The 22,928-nt window shown below is 39.3% G+C and overlaps 1 protein-coding gene across 1 annotated transcript in view; it reads left to right on the forward strand.

The window, feature by feature from the left end:
- Window positions 1-22,928, forward strand: part of ptprq (protein tyrosine phosphatase receptor type Q) — a 354,834-nt gene that overhangs the window by 75,771 nt on the left and 256,135 nt on the right. The window contains exons 8-11 of the mRNA XM_051930873.1: window positions 5,830-6,114; window positions 13,576-13,848; window positions 15,113-15,373; window positions 22,433-22,563. Coding sequence (XP_051786833.1) covers window positions 5,830-6,114; window positions 13,576-13,848; window positions 15,113-15,373; window positions 22,433-22,563 — 950 coding nt within the window. The remainder of the gene's footprint in view (window positions 1-5,829; window positions 6,115-13,575; window positions 13,849-15,112; window positions 15,374-22,432; window positions 22,564-22,928) is intronic.

Raw genomic sequence — 22,928 nt, forward strand, 5'->3', positions numbered from 1 at the left:
TGTAACCATGCTTTTAACCTGTTAAGTCTGATTCATTCTAAACACAGAGAAGCCACGTGGCTCTTTTGTACTGTTTGCCATGCAACGTTAGCCATGCTCATTAGAAACAAAAAACATGGCATTTTCTAATGTCTCTTCATGAAGCCAGTTTTCTATCCATTGATTACTGCCATGGGGCTTTGCTCCTGGACACCTCCATGTTTGCTAACTCTTATTATCCAGACATACCCTATTGGAATGTTGAAGTTCTTTCTCCAACATTGAAAAGAGTTAGTTGATAGAAGTAATAATTATGGTAACAGATTCCATACATAATGACAATAACAAAATTATATTAAAAAAAAAACAGCCTCTGTCCACAGCAATTGGAACACATCTTGTACCAAACAGCATTTGTAAAACTAACTCAACAGAGGCAATAAATAAATAAGGGCGGCATTGCATGTGTACATCTGTATCTTCGTTTTACTGCACTGTGCGGTCTCTCTCTCTCTGTCCTGTAACATTGTGAGCTCAGCTGCGTTCTACACCCATCCTCTTCATTAAGTATCTTGGTATTAATTTTTCTGCTGAATCCGCTCCTCCTTACTGAACAGATTAAGTTTAAGTAATAAACATTGATTAGAGGTTGTCAACTGAGGTAATTACAATCTGATTTTCACAGGGCTTTGAATTTTTCACTGCAATGGCCACGAGATTTATTGCAAAACTCTAATGAAGTAATTTTACATATGTATGCAGCATTCAAACTTTACAAAACACAATTTAAATTTATACAGGTAAGCTGTACAACAAACGCCATGGAAAACTACTCCTGCTATGGTGGAAAATGTTTTTCTTCCGTGAAGGGTGACCTGTCAGGGATGAGCCATTGTCATGAGCAGAATCCAATCAGGGAAGGGCCACAGTAATACGCACAAACCAATTAGAGTGTGATTAGAGTATAATTTTCAGGAAACCACATTCACACCTATCCACACAAAAACGCTGAGGCTATGCTTTCAGAAGTATACACTTCTGGAGTGTTTTCTTCCCTTTAAGGGGTTGAAAATACAGGGTATTTTGGAAGAAAGGCAAAAAAATAGACATTTTTTTAAATGAAAATGCATTAGTGTAGATGTGACCTAAGTACAAACCCCATTTCCAGAAAAGTCTACTCTAGTATTAGTTCACTTCTAAGACAAAATAGAGGAAAGGCAACCATCACTTAGACATATGAATGACGTGCTGCTTTGTCAAAACAGGACCAGTTCAGCTTTAGGGTTTGATATAAACAAGACATCTGCCACCTTGTTAAATAGATGTTCTAAACTAAAACTGGCGTTTTGGGGCATACAATGAAAGACGTGGAGACAAGACTGTAGGAGCATATTATGTTGTGTACCATCCAAAGTACATATTCATGTGTCAGTATTACAGGTACACCATGGCACAATAGTACAAACCATGGCTAGCTAGTAGAAATTATCTGAATATTGAATGCCTGTGAATATGAAACATAAGCTGACACCCTGCTGGATTTTTGATATGACATACAGAAAAGCAAAAGCTCCCAATGAGGCAGCCATTTTCACATGGAGATGCTTATTTTTTTTTTACTACCTGAAGTTTCCAGTATTCCCCTATGTGTTATATTAAAGAATTTCAAAACAGAACAGTCGGATGTGCTTCGGGCCCTACTGTAAATTTACCTAAAGCACTAAGGCCTGCCCACATTTACTTTAAACAAGCCATGTTAAAGAAAGGAGAATGTACAAACTCCTCTTGGAGGGATTATTATGTATAAACAGTGCTGACTGTGCCTGAAAAATAATCCAGATTTAGAAAAAGCATTATTATATTTGCTAACAGAAAAGTAACATATAGCTGAATTTCTTTGAGACTTAAACTTTGCCTGCTTTACAGCATAAGTCTTGCAAGATGAGCAGTGAAAATAAAAATAACATTTAGAGCAAATGACAGTTACTGGCACAGTTTGACAGAAGAAAGTTTAACTGGAACAAAATCAGCAAAGTTAATTACTGTAAAAACATTACCATTTGAATATCTATTCTGTTGTATTTATCATTTCACCTTCATTGGCTAGAGTAATTTTAGAACACGGTATATTGTTTTTTTCTGCAGTAAATAGGGCTTCTAGAACCCTAGACAGTAATTTTCTACATATTCAGTTCAGTGCGAAAAGGTACCTTTCTTTGGAACTATTAAAAAATTTTCACATATTTTCATGTCACTGATAGGTATTAGTGGGTCCCCACTGAAGACTCACTGTCTCTGCTTTGAAGAATAAAATCAGACTCTCTTTTTTACTTTGTGTTTTTGGCTTTGGACAAGTTGAATATCTGAAATGTGGCTACTGCTGCTTAGATCATTTCCACAGTAGGATGGTCATTCTGTTAGGCTTCTATACAGGGATTTTAGTTTAAAATTTGGTTGTACTGTTTATTTCTTAAAAATGTTTCATCATTGCCTAGAAAGAACCTCACATATTCAGTGTCTAATAAGTAAAGCAGATAATGCAGTTAATTAATGCAATTTCTTAGTTTTGGCCTAATAATGATTTTCTAGCAGGTGTTATATTTTTGTCAGGACTCACATGTTGTTGTGGTAAAATAAAGTAGGTGTTTAATACGGTCTCTGATAACTTTGCAATTATTGAGATCTTTCACATCTTTAAGATTATTCAGTTGTGCTAGTTGACAGAAACAACCAGTTTGTCCTGACTGTATATATAATTAAAAAGTATATCTCTCTATTATAAAAATAAAGAGAGAAAGACAAGAGACGAGACGTGATCTTCATGTCAGGATCACGGAAGACACTTAAAAGACTGCAAGACGAAAGAGAATGGCCACAGAGCGTCTTGCGGGGACCTTAAACATGACACTTTGTGCCAAGAGATTGACCTAGGACCATCTCGCGATGATGTAGAACATGAGGTTCTTGCAAGGCACGCTCTACTTACAAACAATATCAAATAAGACAGCGGGCAGCAAAACATTCAGTCATCTAAAGGATTTGAGCACACACAGATCCAGGGTCTTAGCGCATATAAAGTGTATAAGGACAATACAGTAATCCCTCGCTATATCGCGCTTCGCCTTTCGCGGCTTCACTCCATCTCGGATTTTATATGTAAGCATATTTAAATATATATTGCGGATTTTTTGCTGGTTCGTGGATTTCTGCGGACAATGGGTCTTTTAATTTCTGGTACATGCTTCCTCAGTTGGTTTGCCCAGTTGATTTCATACAAGGGACGCTATTGGCAGATGGCTGAGAAGCTACCCAGCTTACTTTTCTCTTTCTCTTGCGCTGACTTTCTCTGATCCTGACGTAGGGGGATTGAGCAGGGGGGCTGTTCGCACACCTAGACGATACGGACGCTCCTCTAAAAATGCTGAAAGATTATCTTCACGTTGCTATCTTTTGTGCAGCTGCTTCCTGAAACGACATGCTGCACGGTGCTTCGCATACATAAAAGCTCGAAGGGCACGTATTGATTTTTGATTGAAAAACAAACTCTGTCTCTCTCTCTCTCTCTCTCTCCCTGCTCCTGACAGAGGGGATGTGAGCTGCCGCCTTCAACAGCTTTGTGCCGTGGTGCTTCGCATACTTAAAAGCCAAACAGCCCTATTGATGTGTTTGCTTTTCTCTATCTCTGTGACATGCTCTGCTCCTGATGCGCACTTCTTTGAAGAGGAAGATATGTTTGCATTCTTTTAATTGTGAGACGGAACTGTCACCTCTGTCTTGTCATGGAGCACAGTTTAAACTTTTGAAAAAGAGACAAATGTTTGTTTGCAGTGTTTGAATAACGTTCCTGTCTCTCTACAACCTCCTGTGTTTCTGCGCAAATCTGTGACCCAAGCATGACAATATAAAAATAACCATATAAACATATGATTTCTACTTCGCGGATTTTCTTATTTCGCGGGTGGCTCTGGAACGCAACCCCCGCGATGGAGGAGGGATTACTGTACGTTATAAATGAAATGTCGACGACTAAGCGAAGAAGAAAACAACGCGGAGAAAAGAGACTCAAAAGCGTTGGAGAGAAAAAAGAGCAAAAAAGAATAATCTAGGTGCAAATTCAGAAAATAAGGAAAGTAATTATCAGCCCGGAACAAGTGGAATTGAAAAAAAGCACATCCAATCGGGCTCAGAATTAAAAGACAGAGAGTAAAAGACAAAGTAGAACTTCATAAAGACGTTCACAAACGTTGGCGCTATACACATGCAGAGCAGGTTAGAGATTATGAAAGCAGTGGAATTCGAAAGGCTCAAAAAAAAAAGTTGCTGCGATACACATGTGAAGAATGTTAAAGAATATGAAAGTAGGAAAATTAGAAAATATTAAAAAAAAGTAAAGATCACAGTAGCGCAAACAAATGGAAATTATTACTCGAAAAAGGGAAAATAATCACGATACACATGCTGAGCAAGATACAGAATATGAAAGCAGAAAAAAATGACAGTGTCAAAACAAAGACAGTAGACTTCGCATTAGTGCAAAAAAAGAGAAATTATAACGAAAAGGCGAATAGAGATCGAATATATGGACATAGGTGATATGTCAGAAGTATGCAAATATTGTAAGGCTTTGAAGTTTGAGTCAGAATTTCAAAAACGGGGTTTACCTCACTTGCATTTATTGGTTACTTTGCAAAAAAAATGATTAACTGCTGATGATGTAGATCGTTTTGTCTATGCTAAAATTCCAAACAGAGAAACCTATCCTGAATTATGGTACAAAGTCATTAAACACATGTCTCACTGACCTCATTTAAAAGATTCAGCATATTAGAACTCCAAAGATTCCAAATATTGTTTTTACAGAAGTTCTGAAATAAAAGTGAAACTAATGAAATAGCAACAATTCGAAGAAAAAAAAATCTTAAAAGTGTGTATCCGGAAAACCAAACAAGGAGGTTGGTGAGCGAAACGAGCAGGGGGCATTGCCCCCTAGTATATAATTAATATTAGTAATGTGCCATCTATAGCATATACCTTATGTACAGTATAATCAACATTAAATTATATGCAGTATGTTATGTTTATAGAATATCTCCATTAATGATTAGCAGCAGTAATAATAGCAATTTATTTTTAAAATCTTAATACAAAAGTTAAATCAAGAGGCATAAATTATTTTTTATTCTTTTTTAAATTATTACATTCCTACACTCTTAGTCATTAAACTCATATGAAAATGTCAATGAGTGTTTTCTTTGCAGTTTTCAAAAACAATTTTGACAAAATTATATTAATTACTACTGTTTAATAGTGTGTATAGTCCATATTTTTTAATGGATTTAATTTTCTGTTCTGGGTGCTCTTTTCCTAATAATTAAGTCATTGTTGCTTTCTTTTTGCTGATTTTTAAGTATAATATTAATAAGTGTTAAAAAAGCAAAACAAAGCTAAATCATTGATAGTTATTTTAAGCCATTTTTAACAACCCGATAGCATCATGCACTATACTGTATATTAAAACCAATTCAGGGTCAGAGAAGGTTAGAGTGCTAGGCATGAGGCAATGTCCATCACTGTACCAGGTTAGAATCGCTAGTTAATCTGATCTGCTCAACTTTTGCAATATGGAAGGAAAACACCATGTAGAAACAGGGAGAACTCACTAATACTACACAGGCATCAAACAGACATAAGCCCTAAATCCATAGTGAAGCAGCACAAACCATTCTGTTCTATTTTTCTCTATACTCAATTGTCCTTAATATGCATAAAGAAACCAAAGTCTAAAGGTTGATTTCTTGTTTGTTGAGGGTTATCATTTATGTCAGATCTTTGTTTTTTTTTTCTTTCTAGGACCTAATCCACCACAAAATGTGACTGTGAAGAAAATAGGTTCAAATAAAATACCTCTGTACTGGACAGCACCTGACGCTTCACAGAATGCATCCTTCAGCTACTATCTTATTAATTATGTAGATGGAGTAACCAACATCAAAGAAACCTTAGTGGTGGAAAGCTACAAAACCTGTGCCTTAATCAGTCATATCAAACCACATAACCTTTACAGAATAAGTATTCAGTCTGTGACAGCCACTGGAGTGGGCAGCTGTGTGGACAATCCAATAACTATAATCACAGGTACCAATGAAACGTACATGTACTCTTGTAACATTTGAAGATTTACCAATAATGACAAAATATATTGTTTTAAGATTTAAAATTCTCAGAAAATACATAACTAAATATTTAAAGTACTTCTTTCACTCTCTTTCAAACTAAACTCTTGGTCAAACTAAAACTTCTTTTTCATATTTATTTTTTCTTGTCTCCCACTTGTAGAGATATGTAATATTTTCCAGTACAAATATGACATGATAAAAGTTAAATTAAATGACAGTTCTCTGGTTAAACTAACATGAAGCAGAACTATAGAAACTTTTATAAGAATGTTCTCAAGACTGGGTAGAAGGCATAATGTAAAACTAAATATTTTTAATATTGCACTATTGTTTAAAAGTACATAAATAATTTTCCAGTACAGCAAATATTAAGTATATTGTGGTGGGAATTGTATTTAAGAGTGATGAGATGTTGTTACATTAACTGTATAGTCCTCAGGAACCATTTTATTGTAGGCTTTGTTTCAAATCGTCAAAAATAGCAGGAGACACATTGTTACATTTACTGTATATATTTGATTTCTAGTACAAAATAAAACTTTTTTTAATAAGGTTATGAGTTCTCTGGCAACACACAATACCAAAGGGGGTAGTTCTCTAAAATAGCCCACAAAACAAATCTCACCACAAGGCAAGCCTGACCCCAGCAAAACAGGTGGCTTCAGGCCTGGCTATACCTCAGAAGGAAGGTTCCATCCATCCATTATCCACCGCTTATCCGAAGTCGGGTCATGGGGGCAGCAGCCTAAGCAGGGAAGCCCAGACTTCCCTCTCCTCGGCCACCTCCTCCAGCTCCTCTGGGAGGACCCCGAGGCGTTCAAAGGCCAGCCGGGAGATATAATCCCTCCAGTGTGTCCTGGGTCTGCCCCGTGGCCTTCTCCCAGTAGGGCATGCCCGGAACACCCCACCAGGGTGGCGTCCAGGGGGCATCCTAACCAGATGCCCGAACCACCTCAACTGACTCCTCTCAATGCGGAGGAGCAGCGACTGTACTCCGAGTCTCTCCTGGATAACTGAACTTCTCACCCTATCTCTAAGGGAAAGTCCTGCCACCCTGCGGAGAAAACTCGTTTTGGCCGCTTGTATCCGCGATCTTGCTCTTTCGGTCACTACCCAAAGCTCGTGGCCATAGGTGAGGAAAGGAACATAGATCGACTGGTAAATCGAGAGCCTCGCCTTTTGGCTCAGCTCTGTCTTCACCACGACGGACTGTTGCAGAGCCCACATTACTGCGGAGGCCGCACCGATCCGTCTGTCAACCTCCCGCTCCATTCTTCCCTCACTTGTGAACAAGACCCCGAGATACTTGAACTCCTCCACTTGAGGCAGTACTGTGTTCTCAACCCAGAGAAAGCATTCCACCCTTTTCTGGCTGAGAACCATGGCCTCGGATTTAGAGGTGCTGACTCTCATCCCCGCTGCTTTACACTCGGCTGTGAACTGCTCCAGTGAGAGCTGGAGGTCACTGTCTGATGAAGCCAACAGAACCACGTCATCCGCAAATAGCAGAGACGAGATTCTGAGGTGACTGAACAAGAACTCCACACCCCCCTTGGCTGTGCCTAGAAATTCTGTCCATATAACTTATGAACAGAATCGGTGACAAAGGGCAGCCCTGGCGGAGTCCAACCTCAACAGGAAACGAGTCTGACATTACCGGCAATGTGGACCAAGCTCCTGCTCCTCCTGTACAGGGACTGAATGGCTCATAACAACGAGCCTTGTACCCCGTACTCTTGGAGCACACCCCACAGGATGCTTCGAGGGACACGGTCGAATACCTTCTCCAAATCCACAAAACACATGTGGACTGGTTGGGCAAACTCCCATGCCCCCTCCAGGATCCTGGCCAGGGTGTAGAGCTGGTCCAGTGTTCCACGGCCGGGACGGAATCCGCATTGTACCTCTTGAATCCAAGATTCGACCTTCGTCCAAACTCTCTTCTCCAGCACCCCTGAATAGACCTTACCGGGGAGGCTGAGGAGTGTGATCCCCCTATAGTTGGAGCACATCCTTCGGTCACCCTTCTTAAAAAGGGGAACCACATCTCGGTTTGCCAATCCAGAGGCACTGCCCCCGATGTCCATGCGATGTTGCAGAGACGTGTCAACCAGGACAGCCCCACAACATCCATAGCCTTAGGAACCCAGGGTGAACCTCGTCCACCTCAGGGGCCCTGCCACCTCGGAGCTTTTTAACTACCTAACCTCAGCCCCTGTTATGGACGGGCCCCCCTTGGAGTCCTCCAGCCTCTCTTCACCCGAGTGTCCAAGACATAAGGTCGCAGATCTGATGACACGATTACAAAGTCCATCATCAAGCTGTGACCTTGGGCATCCTGGCACCAAGTGCACTTATGGACACCCTTATGCTCGAACATGGTGTTCATTATGGACAATCCATGGCCAGCACAGAAGTCCAACAACTGAACGCCACTCGAGTTTAGATCAGGGAGGCCGTTCCTCCCAATAACACTTCTCCAAGTTTCACTGTCGTTGCCGACGTGAGTGTTTAAGTCTCCCAGCAGGACGATAGATGACCCAGGAGCTGCACCTCGCAGTGCCTCTTCCAGGGACTCCAAGAAGGCTGGGTACTCTGAGCTGCTGATCGGCGCATAAGCGCAAACAACAGTCAGAGTCCTTCCCCCAACTCGAAGGCGTAGGGAAACAACCCTCTCGTCCAACGGGGAGAACCCCAACGTACAGGCCTTGAGCCGGGGGGCCATAAGCAAGCCCACCCCTGCCCGACGCCTCTCACCCACAGCAACTCCAGAGTGGAACAAAGTCCAGCCTCTCTCAAGAGGAATGGTTCCAGAGCCCAGACCGTAGAGGTTAGCCTGACTATATCTAGCCGGTACCTCTCAACCTCTTGCACCAGTTCAGGCTCCTTCCCCGCCAAAGAGGTAACATTCCATGTCCCAAAAGCCAGTTTCGGCAACCGAGGGTCGGAATGCCAGAGTTCCCGACTTCGGCTACCACCCATATAACATTGCACCCGACCCCTATGGCCTCTCTTGCAGGTGGTGGGCCCACAAGAGAACGGAAACACGTTGCTCCTTTGGGCTGAGCCCGGCTGGGCCCCATGGTCGAAGGTCCAGCCACCAGGTGCTCGCCAGTGAGCCCCTCCCCCAGGCCTGGCTCCAGGGTTGGGCCCCGGGTAGCCTTTCCCAGGCAAGGGAAATGCCGATCCTTGATTTAACTCCATATGGGGTCTCAGTATCAAGTTAGTCTGGATCTTCACCTCAGACCTGTTTGCCTTGGGAAGCCCTACCAGGAGCATTTAAAAAATAAAACTTTTTTTAATAAGGTTATGAGTTCTCTGGCAACACACAATACCAAAGGGAGTAGTTCTCTAAAATAGCCCACAAAACAAATCTCACCGCAAGGCAAGCCTGATCCCAGCAAAACAGGTGGCTTCTGGCCTGGCTAGACCTCGGAAAGAAGGTTAAGCTTTTAAATACAAAACAATAGCAAAGAATCTTAAAAAACCTTTTGAGTATGTCTCTTAAGAGGGAGAACCATAAAAACTCCAGCTGGCGAAGAGACTTTTTGATAAATAATCTTTATAAAAGAGGATGTTTTGTTTAAAAAAGAACCGTGATGGACGGGGGGCTCCATCTCTTGGGCATCCACCCACAAAATACAAGAAACATTACAGAACAAATTCTCACAAATTGAAACAAAATACATACAAAAAACAAAACATAATATTGTTAAAAAATAGAAAACATAAGCAATAATGAAAAGGGTGCAAAGAAGTCAGGGTGGAACTCTGCCTTGACCATAACACATAATAACAAGTAAACTTATCTATATATATAATTCACTAAGCCGGGAGACAAGTAGCCACCCATGGAAAGCACGCCGGAAGGGGCATGGATTCACTAAACCGCCGACAAGTAAGACGCCAATGGTGCACGCAGGAAGAAGCCACGCCCACCAACTCTTAGACCATTGGATACGACGAAAAAATCACAGCCACGCCCACCAACTCGGACGCAACGCCTCAGAAAACATGCCGTCATTTGTGTTTGTCTGTGCCACAGTCCACTTGCAGCTCTGAGCCACGTTGACTTTTCATTAGTCAAACTCAGTGGAACCTTGGTTCACACAGAGGCAGTGCCAGAGAGAGACAGAGGCACACACAGGCAGCGCCAGAGAGACAGAGGCACACACAGAGGCAGCGCCAGAGAGACAGAGCCGCACACACAGAGGCAGCGCCAGAGAGACAGAGCCGCACACACAGAGGCAGCGCCAGAGAGACAGAGCCGCACACACACACAGAGGCAACGCCAGAGAGAGACAGAGGCACACACAGGCAGCGCGAGAGAGAAAGCCGCGCACACACACACAGAGGCAGCGCCAGAGAGAGACAGAGGCACACACAGAGGCAGCGCCAGAGAGACAGAGCCGCACACACAGAGGCAGCGCCAGAGAGACAGAGCCGCACACACAGGCAGCGCGAGAGAGAGAGCCGCGCGCACACACACAGAGGCAGCGCCAGAGAGAGACAGAGGCACACACAGGCAGCGCAAGAGAGAGCCGCGCAATCCTTTAAAACTGAAGTTAAAACACAATGAAGGAAGCAGTCTTTAAAAACCAATAAGGCCTGTGCCTCTTTTTCATTAGCGTCTCACCTGCTTCAGGCCCTGCAACAGTCGAGACGTTCTCTCTGCAGCTGACCTTCTCTGTGCCTGACTCCACTACTGTCAGTCGCCTGATTAAAAATGGCCTTTTGAAGGGGAGCTATGGACCCGCTATACTACAGGAACACATTGCCTTCGAGCCTGCTCTCGCTCACTCTAACGTACCGGCTTTCTCTCTCTCTCTCCTCACTCGCTCACACACTGCACAGGGGAGAAATGCCCAAAGCACGAGTCTACCTGGAAACTGTTTCAGCCACACTTCCACGCCCCTCGCTACACTGTGAGTGCGATGATTATTTACTTAAAAATGGGCTTTTGAAGGGGAGCTGTGGACCCGCTATACCACAGGATCACCTGTGACATTGCCTTCACATTGTTTTCCTTTTATTTATGATCCTGTTGAGCAGATCAGACACCCAGGCAAACAACACTGAATAATCAATAGCTGCAACCACTTTGCCCGCCCCAACTCCTCACCTGAGTCGGTTTTGTCTGTGTTCAGCAGTGTTTCCCAAACTTGGTCCTGGTGAACCCCTGTGGATGCAGGGTTTTGTTCCAACCAGATTCCTAATCATTAATGCCGGTGAAACTCATCCGGGATAAGTCGGTTTTTCAAACGCAGCCGTGTAGCAGATTAGTCTAGCAGGATGTAATAATCCGAGATGAATGCCGTGCCCTCGCGCTGAGTGAAAAGCCAATACTGTATATATTGAGTCTACAAAACATGATCAGCAAGTCTTTGATAGGCTGCAACAAAATGATGAAAGAACGGGCGCATTTTTTTCACACAAGCTGAGTGGGTGGGTGTTAGTTAGTTAATTAGCAACTCGAAGGATTTCAAGATATAATATGCACAAGAGGTAACACTGCAAAAGCGGCCCAAACCAGAAAAGACGGCTGGCAAATTAAACGCGTGTGCATTGTACTTACTGAAAGCAGCGTTACGGATTTTGCAAATGTTCATTTTTTTCCCTCTGCTTAAAAAACATTGAAAAATCGGCGCGGTTTGGTTTGCAGCGTGTAAAACAGTTTGTTTGTCGTGGATAATTTGCTATCCACACAGGGAGGAACTGGGAAGCGAACCCACAATCTTCCACTGTCTCCTTACTGCAAAGCAGCCGTACTACTACAGCGCCACAAGGCAGTTAATGAATGCACCGGGCCACATTTTCCCCCGTACTTAAAAGACATTAAAAAACTGTTTCTCAACTGTGACTCCGGAACAACTCAGTACGCGAAAAGCGGCCAGAACCGCAAACAACAATGAAAACTCTACGTGACTCACAGGAAGTGATGGGCCGCTCGATACTCAGGTTTCGACACTGTGTCGAGCTTTCGAAGCACTGCAGATTTTAATACTTGAGCGAATAATAACATCTGTGATTTAAGGATTTCACATTTTCTTTCTCAAATGTGCTTACCTATATCATGGCAAAGTACAGGGATAAACCTTTATTTTCTGTCTACTCCGTTTTAATTAAGACAGACCAAAGAAAACATTTAAGGCTATTAAATGTGATCTCAAGAAAAGATCAGGGTTAATTATAATACTAATAACAGGAGCGATTATAATGATACAGTGCAAAAGTAAATACTAATTGAAAGAGCCGGGAATGCATGAGGTGAGGCGTCTTATTTTGTTTAACTCTTGCTATCGTATAGTGCATTCTGCCTGTCGGCGTTAGTTATATTTATATTTTTTAGACATCGCACACTATAAGCTGCTGACGAACCCTTCTCTTCGTTGTCAGTCTGTAGCTACGAAAAAATAAAAGCAATACGACTTTTAACAGATGTCATTGAAGTGTATCATAAGTTTCTGTAACGTTAATGAAAATGGCCAGGAGGTGTCACGAGAGAGGTGAGTGTCAAATGCTTTGAAGCGTCGATACGATTTCTGACACAATTGCTTCAAACGTGTTGATGCTTCGTGAGGCTTCACTCCGCCCATCACTACTCACAGGTTACTGAACGAGAAATCAGCAGACTAGCATGACGGATGGGGCGTAATGGGCGTCCTTCCCCTCTCCTCCGGATTTTTCAAATGTTAATTTTTTCCCTGTGCTTAAAAATCATTAAAAAAGCGGCCTGATTATGCGGCGTATGGTACGCCGCGGGATGGCTAGTATGTAAAATTATGAATAACAGATTTACAAAAACATTGTTAAAATTGTACAACCATTTTCAGTACTTTTTCATTTTTCATTCTCTTCTGTGGTGTGTTTTTTTATTTGTTGAAAAAAATCTCGATAACTATCAACACAATGAGAAATGCATAGATTCAACTTTTTAAAAGCTTCTCACCATCTCATGCCACTCTTTTTGAGGAAGTCAGTGAGAATCTCACAAGTTGTTCTAACCAATGTAAGTCCCCTTTCACCGGTTGAAAGCATTCAAGAAACTGGACTTAAACCTCTTACAAGATAAATGTAAGCAGTTGTTGCTATGTAAAACACATTTATAATTACCACCATAGTAATGTATGGGAGTTTTGTAAAATATTCTACAACATATTTATTTGACATGCAGTGGCAATTCTTTATTATTGGCAAGTTAGACAAAGCCCTTCCCATTTCCCAACAGGTGGTTCTGTTATTTAAAAATAAATAAGTAATACATTTGTCTCAGTTAATTATTGCATTGTTGTAATGTTAATAGCAAATTCAGCTTAGTTGTCATAAACACATTTTTCAACTAGACGTTTGTAGTAATCATGAATTAGAAGAATTTTATAAAAGAGGTTAATACTAACTTTACTCTGTATTTTCTTTATAGCTGTCAGCCCGCCAAATAAAGTTTTTATAAATTTAGAAGATGTGGGGGAAGATTATTTAACAGTGTACTGGGATCCACCAGAAGAAGACCCAGATGGATATTATGTTCATGTACGACAAGTAATGGATAAAACCCAACATAAAGTCTATTGGGTAAATAATTCAAACAATATTACACTTAGCAAGCTAATTCCTGGCATGACGTATGAGGCAGGTGTTGTTGCAGTTAAAAATGGAAACAGAAGTGAACTGAAGATTGTCCAGCAAACGCTAAGTAAGTTTCAGTGCTTGGGATGGCTTGTTTCTTATTTTTGTATTTGGATTCATTAAAAAAGAGCAGCTGAAAATAGTTATGTAATAAACAGAAATATGGAATACATTCATTTTAAGAAGAACTAAATGTGTGAAGCTCTAAATCATTATGCAGTGTACTGGGATAAAGAATTACATGACTTGGCTAAAACAAATTAGATTTGCTGAAACCTTTACCCAACTGATAACATTTCTTTTTGTTTTTTCAATTGGAGAACAAGTAGATGAAATGAGCTTCTCAAGGTTCTACAGTGTCAGTAACAGGATTTGAGCTGACCACAGGAGGGTTCATAGTACAAAACCATAACCAGTAGACCATATGGCCTGCTGTTAATCTGTATCATTTATTATAGATGCTATATTGCAGAGTTGCTTTGTTTTCACAATTTTAATTTTTTTTGTTTGTGTGAAAAGGTACTTATAAAATAATGTTTATGACATAATTTTTGTTCATATTTGGTTTAGTTTTTTTGCTATCACTGTACAGTTGCTTAAACAAATGTGACATATAGTTCAATCACTTTTGAGACTAAATTAACTGTTTTTATGTTTATTGTGTTTTTATGTGTATGAACTTATTCCTTGTTACTCCATTACTCCACAATATAAGTTAAAACTGTGTGTGGTATCTTAGCATAATTTCCTGCATAATTTCTCTGTTTTTCTTTATACTATTCATTTTATTAACTGGATATAATAAATCTTCAAAGAACAATATTCTGAATTTTTGATTTTCTGTAGAAACATGTCTTTGGCAGTGTAAATGTACTGCCAAATTAACCAGTAATCATTGAAATGCTAGTAACGTTTCATATTTTAAATTCAAGGTAGTGAGTTTTGTATAGTCATAAACGCTAAGTATTATGCATCCTTAACACTACAGATATTAACCATTGGTCTCTGTAAATAACTGATTTTGACTTAAAGAGCCATTTTCATTATAAAAAAAACAAACTAAAATGAGAAGTTCAAAGGGACTTCTCTCTGCAGTGAGAAATTGTGTACAATTTTTTTAATCTTAAAGAGCATATTTAATGCATGTCTATATCAGTTTCATGATTTTTTTCAGCATAGGTACATCATTCTTAACAGTGCACAACACTTATTAAAATGTTAATATGTCCTCTATAAATAATTGAAATGTACAATAATGTTGTGTGACACATTATTTTTAACATTCCCCAGGTAGAGTACTGTTGCTAATAATGTTTTTTTTTTAATTATAGGGCCAAAAATGGTTAAAATTGTAGTTCCATATGAACTGAACTCACACTCAGTAGTACTTTATGTTCAGAGACCTGCTGAAGGCATTTTTGATGGAATTAAAGTTGCATACCATGGAGGCAGGAATTGGAAATTGATTAGTAAAGGTGATAGCAAGATAACTATTGACCAGCTGTCCCCTGGAATGGAGTACAATTTTACCGTTTACACAACAAGTTTAAACATGACAAGTTCTGCATATCAGGTCCCACCTGTAAAAACATGTGAGTAGCAATAAATCTTGTAGTGTTGTAAGAAATTCTGGATATGTCAGTTTCTTTTTTGTTTCAAGTAATGTCACAGAATAATTACCTACAGTATATGCTTTGCAAATTGTTCTCATTTTTTTGTTGTTAGTGGCTTAAAAATTACAATTGAATCTTAAGGTTCAAGGTGAATAATCACTTTTCAATCATCTCTCAAACTACTTGTGATTTAACTATAAAAATAAAAACATACCATAACATTTTTAAACCCACTTAACCTAGTTTGGGCACAAGGCATCAGCTAACCCTGGATGGAAACAAACAAAATCATACCAAACACTTCTCAAAGAAACTTTTTAGAATTTCCAGTTAGCCTAACATGTACATCTTTGAGATGTGGGTGTAAACCAGAATAAAAAAACAAAACCATAAACAAAAAAAAAACATGCAGACACAGGGAGAACATGCAAAATCTTTGAAGACAGCTAGATTCATGATAGAATATTGCTAACTACTAAGCCACTAAATCAACCTGTGTTTAAATGTATTATACTTTTAATGGAAAGGAGGTTTACAATGCAGCTAGTGCTCTTAGAACTTGGGGAAACACAACAGTTATCAGGGATTACTATGCCTGTACAAATATCAAAAGAACCACAGAGTCTCCAGAACAGAGAACTGAATGGTTGTAGGAGATAAGTCAGTGTTTTTCACATGTCTGTTATAAGTCTAAGAGCTCATTTTGGGAACTAAGAGAGGATATTGAAGTCTTGTATTGTCTAAACTAAGTGCATATAAATTAGTCTGTTTAATTTAATTTCAGTTTTCAGTTGCTTAACTGTTATAATAGAGCACCCTTTAGAGTCTGATATTGTCTCAGCAACTACAAAAGAAATTACATTTTGAATCAGAATATTAATTTCTCATGTATTTTTGTCATAATTAGAGATGGAAACCTCACCAATCCAATTTTTCATTTCAGTCACAATTGATGCTTATTATTTAGGTCACTCTCCCCAAATTTGTTAAAAAATAAGTTTGGTATTTTTTGTAAGTCAAAATTATTTTGTTACAATAATGGTATTTTTTTATTTTCCATAGGGAACTTTGTTATTAAGTGAATCATTTTATTTAAAAAAAATATATATATAATTTTAAGATTGCAAATGTATTGCAAAACATATTTATATAATTTTCAAGAAATAATATGTATATTACTGCTCAAAAAAAAATTAAAAAGGAACACTTTGAGAACACATCATATTTCAATGGGAAAAAATCATGGTGGATATTTATACTGATATGGACTGAGTAATGTGTTAGGCAAGAAAGGTTACCGCATCGTTTGATGTAAATGAAAATTATTAACCTACAGAGGGCTGAATTCAAAAACACCCCAAAAATCAAAGTGAAAAAATGATGTGGCAGGTTAGTCCATTTTGCTGAAATTACATTGCAGCAACTCAAAATTGTACTCGGTAGTTTATATGGCCCCCACGTGCTTGTATACATGCCTGACAACGTCGGGGCATGCTCCTAATGAGATGACTGATGGTGTCCTGGAGGATCTCCTTCCAGATCTGGACAAGGTCCCAGAGGCGAGCATGGGGACCAGTCAATGGTATCAATTCCTTCATCCTCCAGGAACTGCCTGCCTTCTCTCGCCACATGAGGCTGGGCATTCTTGTGCATCAGGAGGAACCCAGGACCCATTGCACCAGCATAGGGTCTGACAATGGGTCCAAGGATTTCATCCTGATACCTCATGGCAGTCAAGGTACCGTTGTCTAGCCTGTAGAGGTCTGTGCGTCCCTTGATGGATATGCTTCCCCAGACCATCACTGACCCACCACTAAACCGGTCATGCTGAACGTTGTTACAGGCAGCATAATATTCTCCATGGCTTCTCCATACCCTTTCACGTCTGTCACATGTGCTCAGGGTGACCCTGCTCTCATCTGTGAAAAGCACAGGGCGCCAGTGGTGGACCTGCCAATTCTGGTATTCTATGGCAAATGCCAATTAAGCTCCACGGTGCCGGGCAATGAGCACAGAGCCCACTAGAGGACGTTGGGCCATCAGGCCATCCTCATAAAGTCTGTTTCTGATTGTTTGGTCAGAGACATTCACTCCAGTGGCCTGCTAGAGGTCATTTTGTAGGGCTCTGGCAGTGCTCATCCTGTTCCTCCTTTCCCAAAGGAGCAGATACCGGTCCTGCTGATGGGTTAAGGACCTTCTGCGGCCCTGTCCAGCTCTCCTAGAGTAACTGCCTGTCTCCTGGAATCTCCTCCATGCCCTTGAGACTATGCTGGGAGACATAGCAAACCTTCTGCGATGTTACGTATTGATGTGCTGTCCTGGAGAAGCTGGACTACCAGTGCAACCTCTGTAGTGACACTGACAGTAGCCAAATGCAAAACTAGTGAAAAAACAGTCAGAAAAGATGAGGAGGGAAAAATGTCCATGGCCTCCACCTGTTAAACCATTCCTGTTTTGAGGGTCGTCTCATTGTTGCCCCTCTGGTGCACCTGTTGTTAATTTCATTAACACCAAAACTGATTAACAACTCCCTCTGCTAATTAACTGACCAGGTCAATATCCCAGAAGTTTCATTGACTTGATGCTATACTGTGATTAAAAAGTGTTCCTTTAATTTTTTCAGCAGTATATATATACTTTTTGAGCAGTATATATATATATATATATATATATATATATATATATATATACAGAATAAATATATATATATATATATATATATACACAATAAATATTTATATTAGTTTGTGAGATGTTAGCATTTTAAAATAATCTGTGCTCTTCACCTAATTGCCTGTCTTCCTTTGTGGCAGCCTTTCACCCACAGGTTTGTGGTTTCCTGAGCTCATTTCATGAATGATGCAATTGCTGTTGATTAGATTGCAAATGATCTGAGTACTTATTGCAAAATTGTCACACGATTTAGACAAATAAGCTATTATTTTATACTCACTCACAGTGATTTAAAATGCATGCCTCTCAAGATATGGAAGGAAACCCATGTCCTGTGGAGAGTGTGAAAACTGCATACTATAGACACAATTTCTGTACACAAGACCCCAGGATGATATTTCTGTTAAGCAACAGTGCTTGTCTATGCAGTAGTCAGTTTGAGAGTAAATGACATTTCCATTTCTTGTACTATACGGATCTTATTTTCACCCAGCTTCACTTTTAGTTTCATTGCAATGACTCACCAGAATAGCATTTTCATCTGCTCTGAAATGGGCAATCAGCAACGCTTTTCTTTTCCTCTTAGGCTGGAAGTAGTCATTCAAGCACATACTGTAGAACAACTTTCTGTAGGTCTTTGTTTGTGATGTTCAAATCTTACTGATACAAGCCATTACTGTGTATGCACTTTTGAATATATTTGTTGTGAATCAAAGTATGGGGACTATTTCTATTATAATAACAAAATGCCCCATCATCTCCTACCCCAGACACAAAAAAATACATAAAACATTGCTCCTAGATTTTTCCTGCTCTGGCCTGACTAGGCTCCATATTGAGGTCAATGGAAACTGTAAACACAATTTGTTTTAATTTTATTTTATTTTCATGGCCTGGATATACAGATTTTTAAAATCATTTTGATAGAACTGTAAAGTTGCATTAAAACGTTTCAGCCATTTGTGTGGTTTTTTGCTATTGTAGTTTAATATTTACATGAAAACTCAATGCAAAATATTAGCTGTAAACAGACAAGTGAACAGGAAGATATTCTCACGTCAGCGGAAGTAGGGTCAGGAATGTGTAGGGTCCCTTTTGTTGTCATAAATATACCTAAGAAACACAAAAGGTTTGTTTCCTGAAATCAATAATATTACCAGTTCAAAGTGAAAGTTTTAAGACTTTTTCTTCACCTTCGCATTGATATTTCATGTGAACTGTAGGGGGTACCACTGAGATAGTCCATGTAACTATTCTCCCTCTTTTCTTCCAACAAAGTGGTCTCCTGGCCAGGTAATGGTGCATGAACTATCCCGGCCGGATGATGTCTTATCTCCATTGAATTTAAAAAGGTGTCAAATGGTAATCCTTCTAAATCCTATGAATCAATACAATGGAATAAACTTGTATAGCCAGCCACTCCTCTAGTGACTGTGTTGATTCATCAGATCTGAGCTCCTCCACCAGCTCAGTAATGTCACTGGTTGCTTTTTCTGGCAATTAATATGAAAATGACTGCATCATTTCAAGCATGTATGTCAAAGTGAGTACAATTGCATGTGTTTTTTTCTGTCTGTACCATTTTTTGGTTAGAATGTTTACTCAAGTATTTTTCATGTGCATCTTATCTATTGAGTCCTTCTATTACTTCAGTTTAGTTCAGAGCAAAATGTTCTAGAAAAGTTCTGGCAGTAACTTTTAACCAGTGGTGTACACATTGTATGTCCAGATAATGAATAACTTGCTGGTCTTACTTTGAGCTGAGCTGCACAGGCATGAAATGGAAGCCCAAACCCAAATTGTTTTGACTTGTCTGAGCCCAAATGATAATGGCATATTTGAAACCCAAATCCAAAATCAATCATCCTGTTTTCCTTTCTGAGTAGCACAAACCTTTGCACACATAGTGACAGATTTCAGATATGGTGTGTAACGCTGCTGTGTGCTTGAGTTAATTTGCATAGAGTACAGGGACCTACAGAGTGGGATTGCTATATGTTCTCATTGGCATTGGAGCATTAAAGTTCAGCTATTCAGCCCAGATGTAGGTGTATGCTCTTGTGAGTCCTGTAATGCACTGAAACCATGTTCATGATTGTTACTGGTCTTATACAAACTGCTGCCTGGGTAAACTACAGCCCCTTGCAAATTTAATTTGGAACAAATCAAATATTTATTATTCACTATAATGTTTATTGCATGGGTTCAAGTCCAGAGTCTCAGTAAGGGTGTCATATAGCATGACTGAAGTGGAATTGCAGCCTGTATGCAAGGAGTTATAAGTTTTAAGTGTTATTTTATTTTTCAGTGCTAACACTGAATTGTGTTTTACATTAACTTACCACAAAAAGCAAACATGTTTGTTTACAGGTTGCACATTTAGGTAGCCCATGCAATGAATTAAATGTTTGAAATGCTTATATGTTAAAACACATACATGGCATACTAAAATGCACTCCCAACACCTCCTTCAGCCAGGAGGCCAGAAATTGGATTAAGAAGTTTTGAAAATGGAATTACATTGTATATTTAAAAAGCAATGTAATGTAAATCTGTGTCTAATGGGATTATCTGTAAAATAACAATAAACAGATTTTTCTGTGTTATGAGGAGAATAATATGTGTCATGAGATTTTCAGTACAATATTGCACCACAGTGTGCAACACTAAGTTGACGAAAATCCAAAATTCAGTAATTTAAGATAATGTTTAGATAATATTTAAGATAATATAACATACAAAATCAAAAGGTTAAGAAAACTAAAAAAAATAATGATAAAAGGCAAAAGGCAATTAACAAAAACAACACCACAATTTAATGCAGTTGTTTAGCACAAAATCCTTCAGCCACTGTGGTTGCCAGGACTGGAGTTGATAACCACTCATCTAGAATGTATCAAGAGATCCAAACCACCAAATTTTTTTAGGTGTATAATTTTGAGCTGAAAGTCTTTACCTATAATAGTATATGTAATGGCATAAATGGAACAATCAATGTTAAAATAAAGAAAAGAGAAGATGAACAACAAGCAAAAAAGTTGAATTAAACTGAAGTTTGACTTGTTCATGAGTTAAATATAAATGAACTGTGCACTATATTATATTATATTATATTATATTATATTATATTATATTATATTATATTATATTATATTATATTATAGGGCAGAGTGGAGGCTCTGAGACTAGGGATCTGTGCCAGCAATTGGAAGGTTGTTGGTTCTAATCCCATAAATGCTAGAAGTGACTCTGCTCCATTGGGCACTTGAGCAAGGCCCTTAACATGCAATTGCTTCATCCTTGGTATGACGTTAATTTGCGTTCAGCCCTGCAAGCAGGTCCTCCAACTTACAGAAAAAACCTGGGGGATGGTGGAAGGATTGTCACTCCTGCCACCATAAAAAGCCTCACACTGTTCCAGTGTGGTGCTGAGGTGTCACATACTGTTGGGTCTAACCTCCCAACCTCTATATTATATTATTGCAGATGGGAAAGTATGGCGGTTCTGTGGTTAGAGTTGCTACTTCATGCATTGATTTCAAATCCTGTAGCTGGTCGATATTTGTGTAGTTCAAATGTTTTACCTGAATTCTGCCTGGTCAGTTTTTTGGGTGCTCCCGTTTTTTTCCCAGTTCTCTCCTAAAAATGTGCATGATAAGCTTGATTTTCATTTCCAGATTAACCCTCTGTTAATGTGGGTGTGTGAGTAAATAGGCAATGCAAGGACTAACACCCCATCCAGGGATGCAGTAGTTCCTTGCTGGCGTCCTGATGCTAAGGGGACACATGCTTCCGGCCAATACAATAGTTAAAAGTTATGACATAAATTATACAAGTGCCCTTTCACCTTCAGAGTCCTGGATCCTAAACCTCACCCCGGTCACTGTTTGTCTGTAGTTTGCATATTCTGCTTTTGGCCAGTGTGAGTTTTTTTTTTCTCCCGGGTACTCCAGTTTTCTGTTTTTTGTAACACTTTAGCTCAGGTCCTGCAAAAATGCATCTATTACACATTTGCTGTTATGTAACAAGACTTTAAGAAAGGCTTCTTAAGGTCTTCTTAACAGTTATAAAACATCAGTAGATCAGTTATTCATCTCTGTGCGCCACAGCATATTGGCATAATGGTAAAATGACTTATAATAGCAAGAGAAATGTGTCTCAATTAAGCCACTCCAGACCATTCCAGAGTGAAATTTTGCTAATGGGTCACATTGCTGAGATGTATAAACACTTCACTGATGTGTTATGGAGAGTCAAAGAAGTGTTTGTGAAGGCCTTGTTTCATAACAGTGAATGAGTAATAGATGCATTTTTGTAGTGCAATTAAAGTGTTACCAATAAACGAGTTGTATTTACAATTTCTAGGCTTAGCACCACCAACAAATATCAAAGAGGGCACTGTTTCTGAAACAACAGCAGAGATTCTTTGGGACAGAGCAGAAGGCATGTTTCAGAATTATGAAGTGATCTGTCTCAACTGTGTGCCTAACTATATGGTATGTACATTTAGTCTTTTCAGCATAGTTCTTTATATGTTTTTCTGTTTGTATTTGGAAGTGTTCAATAGTTATTTACATTTTTTCCTCCCATATTAAGTGTAAAATATTTTTTATCATCTTTTTTGTGGATTGGCATATTTTTTTTAATTGAAAACCAGAGCCTTTCAAGGACACAGAACTTAACGTGCTGTATTTTACACTATGACAGTATAGTTAGTTATTCAAAATCTGTTGAATGCTGAATACTCACATAATTTTACTCACAATTCATTTTACATGGTATTCCTTTTTCATAAGTCTGCAAATGAAAATGGCAAATGTTAATAGAAACTGTTCTATTGCATACAGTAGTTGTCATGTAA

The sequence above is a fragment of the Erpetoichthys calabaricus genome, chromosome 1 (assembly GCF_900747795.2).
Source record: "Erpetoichthys calabaricus chromosome 1, fErpCal1.3, whole genome shotgun sequence".
Taxonomy (NCBI): domain Eukaryota; kingdom Metazoa; phylum Chordata; class Cladistia; order Polypteriformes; family Polypteridae; genus Erpetoichthys; species Erpetoichthys calabaricus.